The sequence below is a fragment of the Cloeon dipterum genome, chromosome 1 (assembly GCF_949628265.1).
Source record: "Cloeon dipterum chromosome 1, ieCloDipt1.1, whole genome shotgun sequence".
Lineage (NCBI taxonomy): Eukaryota > Metazoa > Arthropoda > Insecta > Ephemeroptera > Baetidae > Cloeon > Cloeon dipterum.
The window spans coordinates 8778030-8799065 of NC_088786.1; the positions used below are offsets into that span (position 1 = coordinate 8778030).

Consider the following 21036-nt stretch of genomic DNA (forward strand, 5'->3'; position numbering starts at 1 on the left):
ATTTTTTTCTGCCCTCCCACTGCTTTGCTATCACAAAAATTAACTGGCTTTTCTTTCATCACTTCCGATTTACACAATCCAAAAGCAATATCAACGCACGAGCTGAGATTGTAATACGAAATAAAAATTTGATGCGTACACAAAAGTGTTATCACTCTTTTAGACTTGCATTGTGCCTCGCTTAGGCGGTTTATAACCAACCACGCGGTCAGACCCGAATTACAGTGCGCGGGCGGATAAATTTGTCTATCAAAGCACACGGCTTGCTCGTCGTTATCAGCGGGAGCAAATAACAGCAGTTCCGCTGAGCGGCTCACCAGGGAAGGACGACGCACATCAGACACTCACTCGTCGCCTGACGTTGAGGTGCATCACAAGTCTCGATTTTGGCTTGTTTACGGCTCGGTGTGTGATACCGGTACGGCAGTAGCGGCGCTTCTACACGACTTTTTCAGTGTAAATTTAGACGGACGCACCCCTCCGGCTGTCCTGGCAGCACTCCAGGACAGCACTGCTCCCCGCGCTTGACAGAGGCTCGAATCTAGTCAGTCGGACGGCATGTCCTCGCTCTTCAACAGCTTCCCCATCCGCCTGGATGGCGACAATCTGCCTGGCCTGCTCAACGAGGGTTTCCGCCAGTTCGGCTTCCAGCTTCCCAACTCTGCTGGCGGAGGGTGAGTCCCATTTTTTTTTAATTCTCCCCAAATGACCAGCTGTCCAGGGGTGCTGGTGGATTCCGGATGCCTGGAAACCTCGGAAATCTTGGAAATCTCGGGAATCTCGGGGATTTGAGAGGCGTCTTCAACAACCTTGTCAACAATTCTGGACAAGGTGGAGGTGGTGGTGGGACACCCTGGACCAAAGGCAGCTACCACCTGAAGAATCGGCTCCTCAAGGGTGGCCTCACAGGGTTTGGAGACGTTTTTCACCCTGGCAAAGATGCTTTTAATGTAAGTGCGGATTTGTCTAAATTATTTACTTGACAGAGTCAGTGTTCCCAAAAATAGACAAACGCAAATAAAAACTAGGTCCCCGCGCGTTCCCATGTGTGCGGCAGAGGGAGATGGAAAAAGATTAACCCTATATATTCCAAGGAGACGCGTAAACAGAGGAAGTTATTTCTAAATCTCTGTGGCTTTTTAATGGAGGCCGTCGATATGTGTAAAGTTAAGAAACCTTGACCAATCATTTCTTAAATATCATAAAGTGATTTTTTTGTTTTTTTAAGTTGGCCCGAAAATTCTAGATTAGATCTGCTTTGTGCGTTTCAGGTTTCAAAATTTATCTAAAAATGAATCACCATGCGCAGCACACAAAAGTTGTTTTTTCGCAATTTCTTTTGTCGCCTTTGAAACAAAACCATATTTTGCAACAACCTATTTTCATTGTTTTACTAGACGAATTAGCATAACGAGCGGACAAACAGGGCAGGGACTGCGCCGCATTTTTCTTTCCTCTTTTTTCAGCGTTTCTAGTCTTTTAATTAAAATGCCTGTGCGTATTTTGCATGAACATAGAGGGTGCATGGGCAAAGTCTAGGATGACGAGAAGCACGCCTTGCTCAATTAGGGGAGTTAGACTCGTGGTCCCAGCGTGTATAATCAATTTGCATGCCAATTAAGTTGCGCCAGCTCTATAAATTGACACGCGCTTGACTTTCGCGCGCAGTCATAAAAAGAGCGTCTAGCTGCCAGTTTTATTTTCGCTTCACTTCCCTTTCACAGATTTACGCCATCAAAAGCAGATGTGATTTAACCCCGATGTTTCACGCTATGGAGAGATATGTATTTATTTCATTTTTAACTAGCACAAGGAAAGGCTTTTTTTTTATCACGCACGATGCGTAATATTACTTTTAAGTAGTAAAGTAATTGCGATCGTAACGATTCATCCATAGTCTATTTTTTAAAATTTAATTGCATGCATTGTCTCGATAGATAATATATGGCCTCGTTTTCTTCATTTCTACACTTTTTACTGCGCGTCGAAAAATAATGAAATACACATAAAAATTCAACGAGACGGGATCGAATTTAACATGCATGGAATCAGTTTGTAAATGTTAAAAATATGAAATATTGCACAACGACAATAATTATTACTATGTGGTTGGGAATTTTAGTCTTTTTTTAATCGTTAGCTTTTTATATTGCTATTCTGACTAATTAGACGGTTTCTAAGATGATTTAGACTGTATTTTGAGACATTGGTTTTAGCCCAGTTAACACGTTTTACTGCTAAAATTTAGCATGTTTTCTGAAATATCTCAAATTTTGTACAATATTTCAAGATCGAAACATAGTACGAATTTCATTCTCTTTTGAATTTAATATGAACGCTTTTTTAACCGTAAATGGTTATTAAAAGTTGTGTCCTGAAACTTAATTTTAATTTTTATGCTTCTTTTGCATACTACCACTGTAACGAACAAGGAGTGATTTCTTTCATATTGGAAAGATTTGTGACTTATTTGAAAATGTACAAAAATTGCAGCATTGTCATTTCTGGATTTAACCCAAATGGAACTGAAAACTTTCTAAATATCTTAGGGTTAATTTATTTCAAGCCAAAATAAGAACCCTCTTCTCTCTATTCCGAAGTTTTATTTTCGACAAGTCATTTACAAGACAACAGACTATCCTACTTTCTTTCGCTCGTGAAAAATATGTACTGACCAAAAAAGCAATCATAAATAATTTCCTGAATAAAATATGGTCACCTAGTTCCAGAAGGGTGGATGTTAGCCCTATCCAATTGCACAACGATAAATTAGGCCGCGAGTTAAGTTTCTTAAAATGAAGCAAATCTCCGTGGAATATTAGCCAGTTTCAGACTGCTTTTAGATGGTTCTAGACGATTATTTTAAGTATGATTTAAACGTCTTAAAATTGTGTGATTCAATCTCCTTCGCAATGATTGGAATCTCAGAAAAAAATGGTCGGGTCGTCTAAAATTCAGTCCTATAGTGATTAGATTACTTAATTTATTACTTTAGATTAAATGCATCTCTTCAAATTTTTCAAATTCTTTTAATTCTGACCGTGTGCCACAACATAATTAAAAAATTTTGATATTCTGTTAGGATTTTTTCCTGCTTTTAAAAATGTTATACGCTTACGTAAAAACAGTCCAGAAGTCTTCATTCCAATAAATTTCGTTCCGGATAGAATTAAATGTCAGCATCATTTTAAATTAAAAATGACAAAAATGTCATTTTCTCTGTGTTTGTTGAATGGGTAAAAAGGAGAAAGAATTCAAGCACACAAATATTCCTCATGATAAATACACCGCCATGGCTGCTGTATTTAAATGCTCATTCTGTCACACTTAAAAGGAGTGGTAAATTGTAATTTTTCCTTTCTTCTTCTTTTTTTTAAATTTAACCAATAAATTTATTTTAACATTATTTCGAGAACATGTTGCCTATTTTTTCTAATTATATTCTATGGAGGACAAGATAACACAAAAATTTGAACATCGATTTGAAATTCTCTTATATTTCAAAATTATTCTCCTCTTTACAAATTCGAGAAACAAAACGAGGAATGAAATTAAGGAAATTTAAAACTTCCACTACCACTAAACTTCCTGCAGCGGAGCACGCTATAATATGCTATGAAATGCAAGTCACTGTTTTCCCGCCCCCCCCCCCCCCCCCCCCCACGGACACACACCCTTTTCACCCCCGGGCAATAGGCATGCGTGCGTACCCGCCGTAGCGGCGCCGTTAAGAGTAGTGGTAGTAGATCTGTCAAAAAATTTCTCTCCTCTCCTTGTAGTCCCCGCCCATATGATCCCGTTTTGTTGACGTTCGCCTGCCGAAAACAATACATTTTAGCGAAAAACGTGGCCATGGCGTCCGAGTTTGAGTTCATAAAGTCGTGCGTCGACGACACTAGTCTGTTCAAATGGTCGACGTGGAACAACTACCTCAAAGCGGGTGCCTTCAAAGCCCTCGGCTTCACCCTGGAGACGGTCGAGAGCGCCGTCAAGGACGCCGTGCAGAAGTCCAACGCGCGCAGTTCGCAACTTAGCCGAGGACACAGGGTGAGACAGGCTTAATGACTCGGATTTTAATGTGAATTTGAAATTTTTCTACATTTTTTAAAGAGTGGTCTTCATTTTTTGGTATCATCTCTCCGCTACGTTTGAATTTTTTTTACGTATTTTATTATATCTATAGAAGGAAATAATTATTTCGTGCACGCAACTTCGCCCTTATTTTATCGATTAATGCATTTCATCGCGTTTGATCTCTGTACAGAACCTTACAGGTGTTGAGACAAAAAATTTTCTCCTTAATTCTATTTCCTTATTGTTTCGGAGAATCAGAAAAATTTTGTCATAGTTTTTTGCAAATGAATTTATGGAATAAAAGCAAAACATGTAAGTAGGAAAATAAAATCTATAAAAATTATAAAAATTTTAAAAATAAAAATTAATTGAAACTTTCAAACTGAGAGATTTGCAACACGGGAAATATGAATTAAATTACACAAATCTGGAATAATTACTGATAATTTGGATACAATGTTTCTTTTTTTTCTAGCAATCATAATTAAAATTAAAATTTTATAGGTGTGGGATTTTATTTAAAATTAATTACAATATTAGGACAATAAATTTCGAAATTGAAATGTATGTTGTTGCGGGGTGGCCGGGAAGGAGAAAGGAAAGAACTGCTCAGTTTGACTGCTAGAGATAGACTAATTTATTTCATACTTCGCACTCTCTGCGTGCTCACATTCATGAAATGCCTGAGTAGATATTTGGGATATAACAAATTCTTCCCCCTTTTTTGAAATTGTGAAAAAATAAATTTTGAACAATTTGGAATAAAATGTTAAAAGAGGGAAATAAAAGCAAAACTGAAATTCAAATTACACAATTGGAAATCATTTTAAGTTTGGAACTGAAATTCAAATTTGTAATTGAAAATCGAATTAAGTTATTGCTTTGGCATGAATTACATAACTGAATTTGTAAAATAACCGAGATTTTTAACACAAGGTAACGGCACGAAATTACACTTGGCTAGTTTATTATTTTCTTCTGATCTGCATTGGCCCATCAGACACCTCAGGCTCTCGGTAGCCTGGCACATCGAACGACCCCTGGGGAAACCATCATCCCAGGTCGACGGGCCGAGAACGCGGTTGCGCCCTCCGACTCACTCACAATGACACGCGGATGCGTGCCAGCTGGTGTCGTTGTCGTTTTCGTTTCTGCTTTTGCTCTTTTTGTAATTGTAGGACAATTCGTGTATGAACTTGTCCCGCTGCTCCTCTGTATGTAGGAATTTGGCTCGTAAATTTGCACCTTTGCATGGAGCATCTGTACCTGCACCGACTCGTCACCGGCCAGGAGAGTTGGCCTTGTATTAGCCGCACTCTGAACACGTTGGAAAGGGTATCTTCTCAACCACTCTTCTAACGCCGAACCTTCTCTCGTTGAAACTTGTATTTTTTTTCGAAATTGTAGTTTCTTCTTGATGAAACTGTTGCCAAAATGAAACTGGATGTACCTGGATTTTTCCCGTATCTTCGTCACGGTTCCTTTTACGATGCGCTTGGTTCTTCTTGGTGCCCGGACAGGTCCGCCCCGGGACACCCACGCAAAGGAGCCCCGAATCGGCGATCGCGTCGTGCCTCGCGCCCCGATCCCTTACTGAATTGTCTCTAGTCAGTCACAGTCACCTTTTCCTCCCGGCGGAAAATTTTGTTCGCCTCGTCGCCACTTGAAATGTATGTTGTTGCGGGGTGGCCGGGAAGGAGAAAGGAAAGAACTGCTCAGTTTGACTGCTAGAGATAGACTAATTTATTTCATACTTCGCACTCTCTGCGTGCTCACATTCATGAAATGCCTGAGTAGATATTTGGGATATAACAGAAATTTAAGTACAAAATCCACCTATTTGCACAACAACCTGTAATGTTCCACTTAATGCTGCTCAAACCTCATACCCATTTTTAACGCTATTTTGTACAAGTGTCCGATTGAAATAAACGAATATATTGACACCAATAAGCTACAAATTAATAAAAATGAATTTTAAAAAAATCCGTCCACTATAACAAATTTTTTTTAATGACACAAAGTTCAAAGTTTCGTGAAGGAGTGACGCCTGACCTTGTAAAGAATCTGCTGTTGCTCGCAGGCCATGTGGTGTGCGGTTCATTGGAATGAACTATAAAGCAGCGAAGAAGTGCGTGGCTACGTGCGTGAATGGGAGAGACCGCGGACTCACACTACTATTTTCGTGGGACGTGGATGCGATGGAACAAAATATAATTATGCGTTGGGCCTGCCGCGAGGTTAAGTTCCAAGCGATTAAATATCTCTTGTGCAACTGCTCAAACAATCCAATGCTTCCAAAATGGCTTCATTTTAAAAACTAAAATTCAAATCAAATAAACTGGAAAATGCTAAGTGAGAAAGTATTTTTTCTTATATATAAAATTTTCAATGCATTTTATGCCTTTTTTTAATTTACATATGAAAGCAAAATAATTTATTCTTATATTTATATACCACTAGTTTCCATAACAAAGCTATTTTCGAGGTGAAATACATTTTTAGGCCATCTTAAAATGTGTCAAGCGTTTATTTTTTGCGTGGAAATTCACCTCATTGAAATTTAATCATGTTCAAAATTCTAGTCCCTTAATTAATTTTCCCATGGGGAAAAATGTTTTAAATTTTTATATAGGCTCATTATTAATACCAAAATCTGCGAAAAAATGGACAGTTATTATTGAAATTTTATAGGTCCCCGTTCCTTAAAAAGAACCTGATGAATAAAGGAATAAAAAAAACTCCATAAATATCTATGAAGATTCATCTGCATAGTTTTGTGGCCTTGCATTTCAAAAAACAAGTTTTCGTTTTAAAGGCGGTGTGAATTTTATTCAAAGGTATTCTGGCCGAGCACCGAAAAGCGGTGACTCCTCAGGTCGGAGGAGCGTACGGGGGGAGGGGGGAGGGGAGGTGACGTCATCGGTCACAACCAGTGCGGCACCGACGTTGTTACGTCGGTCGGTCTGTCAGTCCGTGCGTTCTCCGGCTGTGTGTGTGGTGTGCGATTATTTGTTTGTTGGACGCACGAGAGCGGGCGAAAGATGGCTCAGGAAGGGCTGCAAGCCCTGCTCAACGGCCAGGACCCGTTGGCCGCCATATTCAACAAGTACGTGCGCAAAGTGGCCGACATCAACAGGGTCCTGCCGACGCTGCACAACCTCAAAGTGGTGCGCATCCAAAATTCCGGTTTAAGTTGATTCTCATAACACATTCCGCGTCGCTTCATCTGCCGTCGTGTTAATGGGAAAATGGGCGGACATGAAATTTTATGATTTGAAATTTTAATTTTAATTTGAAATTATTTTAAAATATAAGTTTTTGGTACGTTCATGAATGCCAAAAGGAGAAATATAATTTATTTGACAAAATTTCGCGCATTTTCCTGCTTTGCCCGTTTCGATAATGGCAACAGTGCTAAATTACGGCTCTTTTGGCAAAGAGAATAAGAAAGAATTGCTCGCCGGTCTGGTTATGGGAAGCGATTTTTTGTACTAAGTAAGAGGGCGTAGGCCCATTTGTGAAGGCACAGTTTCCATTTGTGTTTTCATACGCCAGCCGTCGCGCATTTAATTCCTTTCCTCCTCTCTTCGCCGACAGCTCATCTTTCAGACGAGCGTTTATTTTTGTCCTCTCGAGCATATTTGCTCATTTCTCCCTATTACAATTATTTGGTAATTCTTTTAAACAATTTTAGGCCTCAAAAGATGATCTATTATAGTAGATTATCTGGAACGTATTTATTATTATCTCGTTTTATTATTACCTACATTTGCTTTGTTCGTTTGCTCAGTGTGTTCTGGAAAGCGTCTGCGTGATTGCTGCAATCATAATTAGATCTTTATAACTGCAGTGAGTAATGAAATGTGTCGAGAAACGGCTCACTGTCAGATGCACTGATTCATCTGTGCATTGCAGGCTTCGCACCTGCAAATTAACTGAAAAAGGCACGATTCTGGAAATTTAATAACCGATGAAGAGCTCATTGGATATTCATGATTCAGAAGTGGAATTTTAATCGATTTATGAGATCAGATGCGTTTAAACATGAAGTACAGGAATACATTACTGCATGTTCTTGGTAATTTTAAATGTGGATATCTTTGAAATTATCCTTCAATTAGGGAAATTGAGACAGTTATTTCAGGAATTATATAGTTCTATGAAATGAATTTACAAAGGTGAAATGATTGATTTCGTTTGATTTTGGAATAAATACTAAAGACAATCGGTGGTGCAAAAAACAGCAAATTTTTATTTAAAAAAACGTTGCATTTTTCGATTTTTTAAGTTTAAATTTTGTCAAGCAAATTTTCTTGCAGGCAATTTCCTCACTTTAATTTTTAAAATTTGTTTTAGATATTTCGTCTTAGACCTAAGCTTGAGTTAAGAATTAATTGAAACGTTTGTCAATTATTCTACAAAGCAGTAGAATTTTTACCCGTATAATCACAAACTTTGCTATTACAAATAAATCATTGTTCCTTGCGCGTGAAATTTTAAAAATTGACTAGTAAAACCAATTCGTAAGAAAATGCAACCCTTAATTTGCTAAAATTACACGCTTAAATCTCTTTTGTTGTTCTTTTAATGATTGAAAATTAAAAAGATCTCAATTTACCGGTTTTCCTCAAAGCGTTAAAGCGAACACCAATAAAAGTATCACGTATTGAAAAACGTGATCAGTTTTGCTCCACTCTGCTTTCCTTATATAGTTTCAAGAGAGATGTTCTTAAAAAAGCAGTTTAATTAAATGCAACCTTAAGATACATTTTCTCGCATTTTTTCTGTTGCTTCAAAGACGAAACATTTTTATCATTTAGCGTTGCAGGCGTGTGCTGTGAATATTTTTATGGTCCCTCACGTGATGAGATGCTAAAACCACGCTAAATAATATTACACCTCGAGGATAAATGCGAGTGCGAGCTGCACCCACCCGGTCGGCGGCGATCTTTTGGATGATTTGGCCGCGTGATGATTGGAGTGCTTTTTTCTTTCCTCGCGCGTGCCTGTAATCAATCTTGACAAACGCGCCCAGAGAGGGTGTTTAAGGCCACCTTCTGCCCTTCTGAATGTCAGCTGAAAGTTCAGCCTGGTCGTTAACGCGCCGAAATCGGTTCCTTTCGCTTGTGTGCCTAGACAATTCGCGTTGCTTCACGAAAAGTAACAAATTTGAGTCATGGTTCTAGCGAATTTTGCGATTTTCTCAGAAGTAAAGTTCTCCTTGCCAAGAGTTGTGTGAAATCTTAACTATTTAGCCATGCAAATATTTTATTACACTGTTTAGTCTGACTTGGGTCTAATTTAATATTTATTCTAAGCTGTCACCGCGTCTTCACTCTTGTTGTGTCTATATCCATTTGTCCTTTGATGTTAATTTTAATTAATACATATTTCTAATTTCACAACGGGGATAGTTAGTAAATGCTAAACATTCCTAATATTCTGCGCATAATTTTCACAATTAAACCGATTTATGAGTTAAAATGAAGTGAACTGCCTTCTAGTTTTCGATTATTCTGCTTAAAATTCAGTCCAAAAACCACTTTCTCCCAGTTTAAGGACCAAAATCACAACTTTGAAATTAAAAAATGTGAACCTTTGTAGAGTGTAAACGGCTTAATGATAAGCGACGAGGAATAAAAGAGATGCAAATTAAAATAAGAAGGATATTTTCAATTTATTTGCAACTCTGCTCACTGGCTCACTGACGAGCAGGAATAAATATTTTAAAAAAAATATGTTCTCTTGATTGTAGTTGGGAGACAAGGGCTCTGGTCTGCGAAACCGAGGCACTGTCCAGGATTTCCAAAAGCTGCGGGATGAATGTCTGTCTAGCGGCACCTTGTTCGAGGATCCCGAGTTCCCCTGCACAGACTCGTCCATTTTCTTCAGCAGAAAACCTCCACGTTCGTTCGAGTGGCTCCGTCCAACTGTGAATTTAAATCTAATAAAACGGCAATAGACGCTAATTCGGTTGATGTCATTATAGGAAATCACATCTGACCCCAGTCTGTTCGTCGAGGGCTATTCTAGATTTGACATCCAGCAAGGAGAATTGGGTGAGTCTTCATTTCGAGCGTTGAATACGAAAATTAATATTCAACATGTAATCAAATTTTTTTCATGATTAACTGTTAGGTCAGTTTTTTACAAGTTGAAAAATAATGAAATGCATGCAAAGAAAATCCAGCGATTTTAGTGAAACATTTGCTCTTCCTGTGAGAATCTAGCAGAACTAATTAACTAAATCATCACGCAAAAATTAATTTCGGCCTAGTCATTTTCTAAAAAATTCCATTGCTGGCAAAATTTGAATTTTACCTCAATCTTAAAATAAATTTTGAGCCTAATTCACTCGCATTCTCTTGTATTCAAAGGTGACTGCTGGTTGCTAGCTGCCGTCGCTAATTTGACCCTGCACAACTCGCTATTCACCCAAGTCGTTCCCAATGACCAAAGTTTCACCGACCAGTATGCGGGCATATTCCACTTTAGGTTCGTGAAAAACTAAAAATGAATTGAATTCCATTATTAATGCTAAAAAAATGGACAGATTTTGGCAGTATGGTCGTTGGGTTGACGTGGTCGTGGATGACCGCCTGCCGACCTACAACGGCCAGCTGGTGTTCCTCAGGTCTTCCCAGCAAAATGAATTCTGGAGTGCCTTGCTGGAGAAAGCCTATGCCAAGTAAATTGCTGAAAATTTATTCGAGAGGATTTATTGGACTTGCTCTTGATCAGATTACACGGCTCCTACGAGGCCCTCAAGGGTGGCACCACCTGCGAGGCAATGGAGGACTTCACAGGAGGAGTCACAGAGTGGCATGAGCTGCAAAAAGAAGACCAAACTTTATTTAAAATCATGCTGAAGGCGGCCGAGAGATCTTCACTGATGGGCGCCTCGATTGAAGTGAGTTGACTTTTGGGAGTACAGCAGAGAAATTTGATTTACTGCCCTTCAGCCTGATCCAAGTGTGCTTGAGGCTCGTACTCCAGAGGGCCTGGTCAAAGGCCACGCGTACAGTCTCACCAGAGTGAAAATGGTCGACATCAACACTCCGAATACGACCGGAAAAATCCCCCTTGTACGCCTTCGAAACCCGTGGGGCAATGAGGCAGAGTGGAATGGTGCTTGGTCTGACAAGTAAGACATTATCTGTATTATTTTAATATTTAAAATTCTTACAAAAACGGAACTGGTTGTGTAGCTCATTGGGCGCATACAATTTTGCAGATCTTTTTTATTTTAAGATTTCCTGTTTATTTATTTGTAACCAAAAATAGCTATTTTTTAAATCTTGCAATCGTTAATTTGTTTACTTTTCGTTTAAAAAACATTAATGGAACTAAGAATATTGGTGCGTCAACTGTTTTTTCCTAAACTCTTCAGATGACGATTGTAAACATATATTTTTGTTTTATGAAAGTTTTAACCAACAAAAAAAATCAAATAATATAAACTTTTCTTCTTAAAAAGCAATAATCTATATCTCACTGTTTATTTTTATAAGAAAGATTAATTTTTCCAAAGAGAGGCAAATACTATTAAAAATGCTTTGAAATTTACTTGAAAATTCAGATCTGCTGAGTGGCGCTTCATTCCTCAACATGAAAAAGAGGAGATCGGGCTGACCTTCGATGACGACGGCGAGTTCTGGATGTCCTACCGGGACTTCTGTAAATACTTCTCCAGACTCGAAATTTGCAACTTGAACCCGGATTCCTTGACGGATGATGAAATCGGAGACGGCAAGAAGTGGGAGATGAGCGTGTTTGAAGGTGAATGGGTTCGCGGCATAACTGCAGGCGGATGCCGCAATTTCCTAGGTAAATTTTCCATTTTTCCCCCCTCCTAAGCACTATAAATTAAATTCCATTAGAAACCTTCTGGCACAACCCTCAGTACATTATTACTCTGGATGATCCTGACGAGGATGACGACCAATCACTTTGCACCGTCATCATCGCCTTGATGCAGAAGAACCGCAGGGCCCAAAGAAAGTTGGGCGCAGAATGCTTGACCATTGGGTTTGCCGTGTACAAGGTAGACTAATTAAATTTTCAAATAGAAGTGATTTTATCCCGTTTGGTAAATTGTAGTTGGACAACCCTGAGAACCAGCCAAAGCCCCTTCCTCTGGACTTCTTCAAATACAATGCGTCCGTGGCCAGGTCCAAGTCGTTCATCAACCTTCGCGAGTTAGCTGAGCGCTTCAAGCTTCCCGCCGGCACTTACTGCATAGTGCCCTCGACCTTTGACCCCAATGAGGAGGGAGAGTTCCTGCTCAGAGTGTTCTCTGAGAACAGCAACAACATGGAGTAAGATCATTTTGGTTGGTCTTATCAATTAATTTTAAACCATGCGATTTCAGGGAACTCGATGATGAAGTCGGCTTGGGTGAAATCGATACTCGAGTAAGATAAATTCTCCTCTAATTAATGCACTTATGATTTTATAATCCGATTTTTTTATATTCTAGATTCAAGAGGATCCTGAACTTAAAAATGACGAGGATGAGGAGTCGAACCAGAAGATCAAAGCCTTCTTTGAGAAGTTGGCCGGAGAGGACATGGAGGTTGACTGGATGGAGTTGAAACAGTTGTTAGATTTTGCCATGAAGGACGGTAAGTGTTGTTATGTTGTTAACGCTTGGAAAATTAGTTAACATTAAATAATAGCCATGAAATGAAAGAGTTCAGCGACTGCTCTCAGATGAAAGTAACATGTTTTGAAGCATTCTCTCATAATGACCAAATTGTCATGAAAAACATAATAGCGTAGAGAGCTTTTTAGTTTTCTTTTTTATTTTCTGACCAAAATTATTTATTTTGTGCCTTTTTCGTTCAGCTTTTGTGTTTCACTTTTTTCGTTTTTACTTCCACTCGAATCTTGGCACTCCGTGAGCTTCCCACTACAGAAAGTGCTTACGTTTTTTGAGCTTTTCTAGTCAATCTCTGATGTTTTCGTATTTGTGACTATGTATATATGTGCAAACAGACTTCCCACAAGGCGCCCCGACTCTTCCAATGCAGTCCTCGGACTCCATGCTGGGATCGATAATGAATTTATTATGCGGAGTCGTGTGCAAAGACACGCCAATTGGACAAATGTTCGGTAAGGCAGCTATAGGCTTGACAAAAAGTCCTTCAAGGTTTTCGTGCGTACACCAAAGTGGTTTTACGAGGATTTTGAGCTTCTTAATGCTATAAATGCAGTAAAATTGTCATATTTTAACTAGATTTAAATGTATAAAGTTCAAGGGCAAAGACAGTGAAATCTTTAAAGACTGATTTGTTGGTTGGAAATTTTATTTGGGAGAGCAGATTGAGATTCAACTTTAGGATGTTTTGTAGCTAAAATAGATTTTTGATGCATCCAATATTTAATCTAAAGGTAAAAAGGAAAATAAATTTCTAGAAGGAATACGAATTTTGTAGTATCCCATTTAAAATCATTTTAGAATTATGCTATCACTTATGTCTGTAGCTTTTATTCCATAAATCCCTTTGCGATTAAAATTGGAATTTTAACATCATGTTTTCATCATTCTAGAAAATCAAATTTAAGATTATCACAAATTAAAAAAACTATCAATATAGATTTTCATTATTGATCTCTCTTCTTGAATCGCAAATGTTCCTTTAGAAAAAATCATTTTCACAGTGTTTGTCCTTTAAAAGCTGTTTTCATCCAGGATAAAAAGCTCATAAATAAAAATAACTGCTGGGCTTTTTCACAACTGCACTTGATTGGGGTGTTGCCAACCAATTTCGATTTTTTTTTCACCCTCTATTCAGTTCTAATTATTTTGTTTCCAAGGATATTGGGACGGAAATGATCTGATATGTTTTGTATTTTGTTCAAAACCACACTGCAAATTCTGTGCTCTCTTAAACAACCATAGGTCGTTGGTGCATCGTTCTGGACCCAAAATCAAATGGATTTCGTTAATATATTTGTTTTGATTTCTAACCTTGCTCTCACCGTCATCTGCATGCTTTTCACATTCTCACGCTTTAAAATGTGTAGCTTTGCAATTTTCGCCACCAAACTAACTGAATCGAATTGTTTTGAATCAAAATGACTATCCACAGAGCAACAGTTCGAAGGGTTCTCAAAGGAGACCTGCCGAAGCATGGTCGCTATGATGGATGTCGATCGCTCAGGAAAACTTGGTCTTGAGGAGTTCAAGATCCTATGGATGGACGTCCGCAACTGGAGGGTGAGTTAAAAGACACTGATTTTATAGAAGGTTGATATGGGAAAATCCTTGGACCCAGGCAGCACTTTTATTTATTTTTTTTATATAAAAGTTGCTGCAAAGTTAGCGTGCTTTTCAAATTGCGATGACTTCTTGAAATCTTATTTTATAACTTAAGAGAGTTTCCTAAAAAAATATCATACTCTACTATTGGATGGATCTCGACGATAGTATTCAAAATCTGACAAAAAACATATGGTCGATATAGCGCTGTAAATTTTGGTGAAAATTTGAAAAATTTGAATTATAACTGTAGAAAAGTCCTCTTTTGATTTTATTTACAAAATTATTTGAACCAATAATGTGATCAACTGCAAACAGGTCCAATATTGTCCAATTTTGTGCCCAATATAATTGCCACTTAAAAGGATATTTTAATAATTTTTGGCTTTTTAGTCGGTGTTCAAACTGTACGACACGGAAAAGACGGGATCGCTGAGTGCTTTTGAGCTGCGCCAGGCGCTCAACTCTGCCGGCTACAGGCTGAACAATCACATCCTGAACATTCTGATGCACCGCTACGGCACCAAGGAGGGAAGAATTTCATTCGACGACTTTATTGCCTGCGCTGTTCGTCTCAGATCTATGATTGGTGAGGATTCATCTGACTTGTTCTTTTAAATTTCGTCTAAATTTTCGTATTGTTGCAGACATGTTCAAGGAGAGAGATCCTGATAACACCAACACTGCTGCATTTACTCTGGAGGAATGGGTGGAAAAGACCGTGTACTCTTAAGAAGCCAAATTATCCTTTGAGATTATATAACGGAGGTGGCGTAAGTCACGTTTTTATATTTTCAACCCTCCGACTTGCGATTTCTTTTGAGCTAATACTTTTTGATCAATTAAACGCCACCTTCGACTATAGATTTACTATTTACGCACACTACAACTCGCGCAACTTTTTTAATTAATTAATGCTAATCTAAATGTGCTGCAAAAATGCTGATTCTGTGGTAATCAAAGTCTAGCTTACAAGAGTACCTCTTTGCAGTTATTTATACAGTGAGCATATTTATTGTGCTTTTTATAAATTCAGCTATTAGGGCAACTTATTATGATATTCTGAGCTATAGATATTATGCATCCCAGAGATGGTAAAATTAAATATATTGCTATTTATGTTAAAACTTGATCTGTCCCAATCGGCTTAAAGCTTCTAAATAAATTTTGGATCGTATATTAAAAAAATCGTCTTACTTTATTTTCATTTTAAATACACAATTCATCGAGTCTTAATAATAAATAAAGTGATCAACACGAATTCTCAAGTACTTTGTCTACTATCACAATAATTTGTATCCAAAAATAAATTTTATTATTCAATTAAAGTCGAGTCGTTTCACCTCAGCACGCAGAGCAGGGCAATCCAAATCCAAATCGTGCCGCCTGCAACACACAGGTGCTATTTGTTAGTCCGCAGCAGGGATTAATATGATGAGACGTACACACCTCTAATTAAATTAGGAGCACGGCTCTCTTCCATGGCTGCCAAAATAGACTCTGAGCGCAATCTTTGTTCAATTAAAAGCACCTCGGTCATTCTGGTGAAGGAAAACACGCTGCTCACGCATTTGAGGCGCAAACTGAAATTCATGTTGTTCAGCTGCTCGTCTGTCAGGGTCAGGTTCAACCTGACCACCTCGACGTTGAACTTGCCGAGAGGCACGATGAATTTCTCCAAATCTTTTTCTTTCACCTGGAAAGTAAATAGGCTCCACTAAAACTGAGGAATGGCATGAGACCCAAAAATCAACTAAATTTAGGCTATAATAATAATTTTGCCTTTTACCAATTTTCACACAGAAATCAACAAGATACAGCACAAATTTTCCTAAAACACGAGAAAATCTGGTAACTGCAAATGGAGATTTTTGTCTACTGGTGACTTGGCAAATTTTATTGCAATTTTAAATAGATAAGTTTATTTTGCTCGTTAAAACAAATTGAAAAATTAGGAAAAACAAATTGTGCACTCACCGGCTCCTCATTCAGAAAAATGCTCAATTTTCCTGGCGGCTTAGAGTAAAAATTGGTGCAGTTGACCGAAATAATACTCAGCCCCTCGTCAGACAGGCTCTTTTCCACGGTGACATTGGGCGCCAAGTTCGGCATCTCTGCAACAATATAGAGAGCAGGCCACTGCGTGAGTGAGAACTGAGCAGCAGCACGGATCGCATTTCAAAAAACAAACTTCCGATGTTACGCAGCTGTGTGGTCTCTGATGAATATCACCATTCGAAAAAAAGGAACGAAAGAAAGTACTCTTGGCATCGAGTCATCGCACAATTTCGCCAGGCATCTCCGGCTAGTCTGTTTTTTAAAGCAAATTATTTTTACCGACTATTGTGATGTTTTTCGAGGCACTCGCCGTTCTGAATGAAGGTGCGTCCGCTGTAACTTCGCAACTGAACACGCCGGTCAAGTCCGAGTGGATTTCCCTCAGTCGAACCTCATTTGCATCCGACTTGTAGAGCTGGAAGTCGAAATACCCTTAATTCAATTTAACAGCTTACATGTTATGTTGTTCTACTTCATAACATTTAGAAAAAGTTATAAATGGAATGTTGGATTAGAAAATAAAAGATAGTCAAAACTCTTCTTATCATTTTTTAATAATAGCTTCATTTCACCAGGTCAAAAATTAATATGTAAACACGAAGACAAATTTTCATTCGTTTAAATAAAGTACATATATTTGCCAACCGTCATAATATAATCGATTTGGGATGCTGGAAAATTATTAATAAGAAAGTTTTTTTTCGTTTTTCTATTGCCTAACGCATGAGGTCACAACCCAGCATAAGTCGTGATTTTCGGGCTTCTTGCTTTCATGCGCATTCAGCAGGTCCAGAATCAAGTTGCGACGAGATTATTTTAATGCTCCGGTTTGAATTTTTCTCATTCATTGTCTATTACTTACGTCAATATCAATGCCTGGGATCGGGATGAATTTCATCGGTGGATTCTCCTGTGGGAGGTAGCGATAAAATTCCCTCTGTCCCCGGTACCATTTGACGGAGTAGAGCGGCGCTTCTTGCAAGTCGTACAGACAAATGAATTTGGCACCGTGTCCCGACATTACTGCGGTCGGAAGCATCAGTCGAACGTCTCGAACACAAATACACCCTTAAAACAAAACCAAGGTTTATACTATTATTATTTCTGTTCTTAAATTGATGAAAATCATGGGAAGCATGGGAATAACATAGGAGCGACAGGATTTTTTTCACTGAAAGATTCTGCCCGATAGAATTATTGAAAATAAAGAATCATTGTGACGGGATGCATGTTATGAAGAGTGGGACCTGTATTTTTTTAATACTGTATATTCCTAAATTATAGTAATGAATCAAGCTAGGAAAATTGAAAAAAGAGCTCATGGTACCCGCGTAAAATTTTCTAAGCTTCAAGCTAACAATTTAGCTGAAATTTTGTATTATTTAAAAAAGTTTTAACAACTGAAAATATCAATGACTGCTGGAACATTTATAAAAAATGATATTTCTTCAGTTTTCAAAATATATGGGTCAATATGCTCCAATTTTTTTTAAGATAACTATAAAAATAACCTAGACCATGGATGATCATTTATTATTTCTAATATTGACGACAAATATCAAATTAAAAATAAGTTAACGGAAAAATGTATTTTAAAACCAATCTTGAGCAACCTTTGTAAAATGCTAAAATTGATGAATCGTAAAATAACTACCACGGAACTTGATTTAAACATTAGATCAGGCTTCATGAATTAAATGAATTCACCATCAATTAAAAACGCATTCAAGGAGTTTCCATTTGAAATGAAATCAATTGTTTTCATCGGCCGGCGAGCCATTGGAAATTTTGACTTAAATTTGCTGGCTATTTATTAGCAGATGAAGCCTGAAGAGGGCAAGACAATTTCCAGTTTTCATTTTCATTTTTTTAGATGCTTGTAAAATTTTCAAAACAAAAACGAGCAAACTACATTAAAGCTGTCCTAAAAACGCACACTTAGATGCATGCAAACAAATATGTGTGAGAACATTCCTTTGACAGCGGCGCCAGGGAAGCCAAAGAAACGGAACAACGTATTTTGCTTCCTCTGGCGAAGTGTCAACACTTTTCAGGACCTTTGGCAGAGAACAATATTGAGTAACCGCGCAGCCCCCCTGCCCGATAACTAGATTATAGGGCATTACCGGCCGGACTCTCTATTCTGTCCCTGCACACACGTTCCGTCGCAAAATGCAGCGCAAAAGAAGGCATTAGAATATTTCTACTTCTCCAAGAAATGCACGCGCGTTTGCGCGTGCTAATGGAATTACGGCAGATATGACTGATTGCACCAAAGCATGCATCAGTAACGAGCCATTAGGTTTCCCGACTAAATCTGAATAAGAGGAAGCAAACAACAAAAGAAGCCCTGTACTGTTAGCAAATGCGTGATTTTGATGTTGCGAAAAATGTTGAAAAATAGTCTTGGAAGTTTTGCAATTTATCCTACTTAGTTATTTAATTTTTAGCTTGAATTTAAAATATTATAAAAATATATTTAAAAAAAATTATGACTGTAATGGATGTCAAAGCATTAAAGTTTGATTTTCAAAGATTTTTTTCATAATTGTATACTTTTTTTAAATTGGATTGAACGCTTTAAAATTTTATATTATAGGTAATTCTGCAATTTCGAATTCGTCATCCTGAATTTAAAAATGTTAAATGTGCAATTTTTGTAAATTTATGCGCTCTCAAAATTTTATCTACTTCTATCGGAGAAATTAAAGCAACATCAGCAGGGGAACAGTCGGTAATGTTAAGACTTTTTTCCAGGATATTTGTTTCAAATCAACGATATTCATTACAGTTAACTACAAAAATCTGTAAAAATCTTCTACTGAATTTTTGCGGGATTTCCAAGATAATGTTGGAAATGTTTCTGTTTTCAATTATTTCCGCTATTAAACTCATCTTGACCTTCCCTTAAATGAACTGAAGGGGTTAGAAGTTATACGCCCCTTCACTTCTTTTAACCACCTGCTAAAATTTTAATAGTAAAAAATATTTAGTTCTTGATAGGTCCACCTCGTTCTAGAGAGGCGAACAACTCTCGAAAACTCAGCGTCCCAAAACATCGCGAACGAATGGCTCTGTACAACTCGCTCACAATTTCCACACTCTTCAAAATTGAAGAGGGTTTGTCTTTAAACTCTAAGCAAAAGGATAAAAAAAATGAGTATGAAAAAATATGGTCATTTAAGAAAAGCAAAGAAACAAAGAGGTGCGTGGAAAACATCATAAATAAAAATTGTTCCTTACTTTGGGTGACGAGGAGAAGTTCGAGAGCAAAGAAGATCAGGTACTTTGCAGGCTCCATCACGACAAAAAAAAATCGAAATGTTTTTTCCTATATCGGCTTATTGTCTTAATCCGCGGGAGGTGCAACAAGAGCGAAGTTTGACCATAACGCCTGCCGAACGACGGAGTGAGAGGTGAGTGAGTGTTTCAATCGCGGTGGCGATTCGGATGCAAAACGCGCGCCTGCGCCCCCGAACGCGCGTTATTCTTCTGAAGGGTGCTGTTTCCTTCTAGCATCTCAGTCACACACGCACGAATTCCTAATTTATTGGACCAGGTGTGTTGTGTGCCATGCTGAGCTGAGCTGTGCGCGAGGAGAGGACAAAATAAAAAGCGGGCACTCGCGAGAAGAGGATATTGTTTGAATTATAACTCGCAGCGCGCTCACTATTAATAGACCCGTTTTCGCCGCGCTTGCGATTGTGCCAGCTCCAAAATATTTTCATTAACACACACTTGTGACCGCTTTATTCGTTGTATACTCTGCTACCAGGGCCATTAATACATCGTAAGTGTGGTTTTCAATCATGAATCTCTCCACAGTTTTGTTATAATGTTGTTTGATCGCACCAAAATATTTTTATATAATAGAATAAATCCTCACAAGACTTTGATACCCAAGGACAAATTATGTTAAAGAGGAAATATGTTTTATCACAACTAAGGTTTTGTTCATTGATTTTTGGCAAAGAAAAGCTGTGTTGGTGGGAAAAATCAAGAAATTGTGATTTTCAAACCAATCTTTTTATCGTTATAAGTGGAACTGAAAAAATCTGAGATGTAATTTTTTACCTTTAAATATTCAATGAAAATTTTAAAATTCTAAAATTTTCCCACGTTCTGTCGTTAAAAATTTGTAAAAAAAAAAACGGTTACAAGGTTCCATGCTAATCAAGCGTTGAGCACTGTCTCCTTATTGAATAATCATGATTTATTTCACCAGAAGAGAAACTAATCAACTCATATTCGATAAATTCGCTCACTGTTGGCTCGATCGCGATGCGAGAGGAATTAAAATCAAACAATAAAATCATTGATAAACATTTAAATTGTAATTAAAATGATTAACCCCATAAGGATTGTTCAATTTTTTTTATTTGTTGAAAATTTTGATATAGTCTAAAAATTCATTGTTTCTCAGTCCTAATTTGATTATTGCACATTATTGAAATTATTATTCATTCAAACTAACAATTTGATCAACTGCTTATTGTAGTAGTTATAAATTGAAATTTTCGATTCAGATTATTTTCAATTGTTCGCTAATGTAGGCAGTCAACCAAGCTGATTATTTCCACAATTCTTTAATGTGCAAGAATTAAAGGATAACCTTTTTGCTACAGTAAAAACATAAA

The 21036-nt window shown here is 37.8% G+C and overlaps 2 protein-coding genes across 7 annotated transcripts; one reads left to right on the forward strand and one right to left on the reverse strand.

Annotated features, from left to right (window-relative positions):
- The first annotated feature begins 224 nt into the window (after window positions 1-224).
- On the forward strand, window positions 225-15529 carry CalpA (calpain-A). Of its 5 annotated transcripts, XM_065486690.1 has the most exons (17): window positions 225-674; window positions 722-950; window positions 9833-10009; window positions 10067-10136; window positions 10455-10572; window positions 10631-10765; window positions 10819-10987; window positions 11040-11221; window positions 11657-11904; window positions 11958-12121; window positions 12178-12395; window positions 12449-12491; window positions 12557-12701; window positions 13075-13191; window positions 14172-14299; window positions 14735-14930; window positions 14989-15529. In XM_065486690.1, the coding sequence occupies exons 1-17, from the start codon at window positions 559-561 to the stop codon at window positions 15072-15074; spliced, it is 2541 nt and encodes an 846-aa protein (XP_065342762.1). In that variant the 5' UTR covers window positions 225-558; the 3' UTR covers window positions 15075-15529. The 5 variants fall into 5 exon arrangements, with proteins under 5 accessions (XP_065342762.1, XP_065342770.1, XP_065342779.1 ...); XM_065486698.1 differs by lacking the exon at window positions 13075-13191; XM_065486707.1 differs by lacking the exons at window positions 225-674; window positions 722-950 and adding an exon at window positions 3773-4047.
- Window positions 15125-19826, reverse strand: LOC135941357 (uncharacterized). Of its 2 annotated transcripts, none has more exons than XM_065486831.1 (6): window positions 19643-19826; window positions 17262-17467; window positions 16679-16814; window positions 16319-16455; window positions 15791-16037; window positions 15125-15743 (listed from the first exon to the last, which is right to left on the reverse strand). In XM_065486831.1, the coding sequence occupies exons 1-6, from the start codon at window positions 19698-19700 to the stop codon at window positions 15661-15663; spliced, it is 867 nt and encodes a 288-aa protein (XP_065342903.1). In that variant the 5' UTR covers window positions 19701-19826; the 3' UTR covers window positions 15125-15660. The 2 variants fall into 2 exon arrangements, with proteins under 2 accessions (XP_065342903.1, XP_065342914.1); XM_065486842.1 differs by having other exon boundaries at window positions 15125-15727; window positions 19643-19816.
- Between the last annotated feature and the right edge of the window lie 1210 nt (window positions 19827-21036).

Coding starts and splice junctions, on each gene's coding strand:
- CalpA (XM_065486690.1), top strand. CDS start 559: ATGTCCTCGCTCTTCAACAGCTTCCCCATCCGCCTGGATGGCGACAAT. Junction 10,766..10,818: donor CTGGAGAAAGCCTATGCCAA/GTAAATTGCTGA, acceptor GCTCTTGATCAG/ATTACACGGCTCCTACGAGG. Junction 11,222..11,656: donor AATGGTGCTTGGTCTGACAA/GTAAGACATTAT, acceptor TTGAAAATTCAG/ATCTGCTGAGTGGCGCTTCA.
- LOC135941357 (XM_065486831.1), bottom strand. CDS start 19,700: ATGGAGCCTGCAAAGTACCTGATCTTCTTTGCTCTCGAACTTCTCCTC. Junction 16,038..16,318: donor TTTTTCTGAATGAGGAGCCG/GTGAGTGCACAA, acceptor TTTACTTTCCAG/GTGAAAGAAAAAGATTTGGA. Junction 15,744..15,790: donor TGCTCCTAATTTAATTAGAG/GTGTGTACGTCT, acceptor ACTAACAAATAG/CACCTGTGTGTTGCAGGCGG.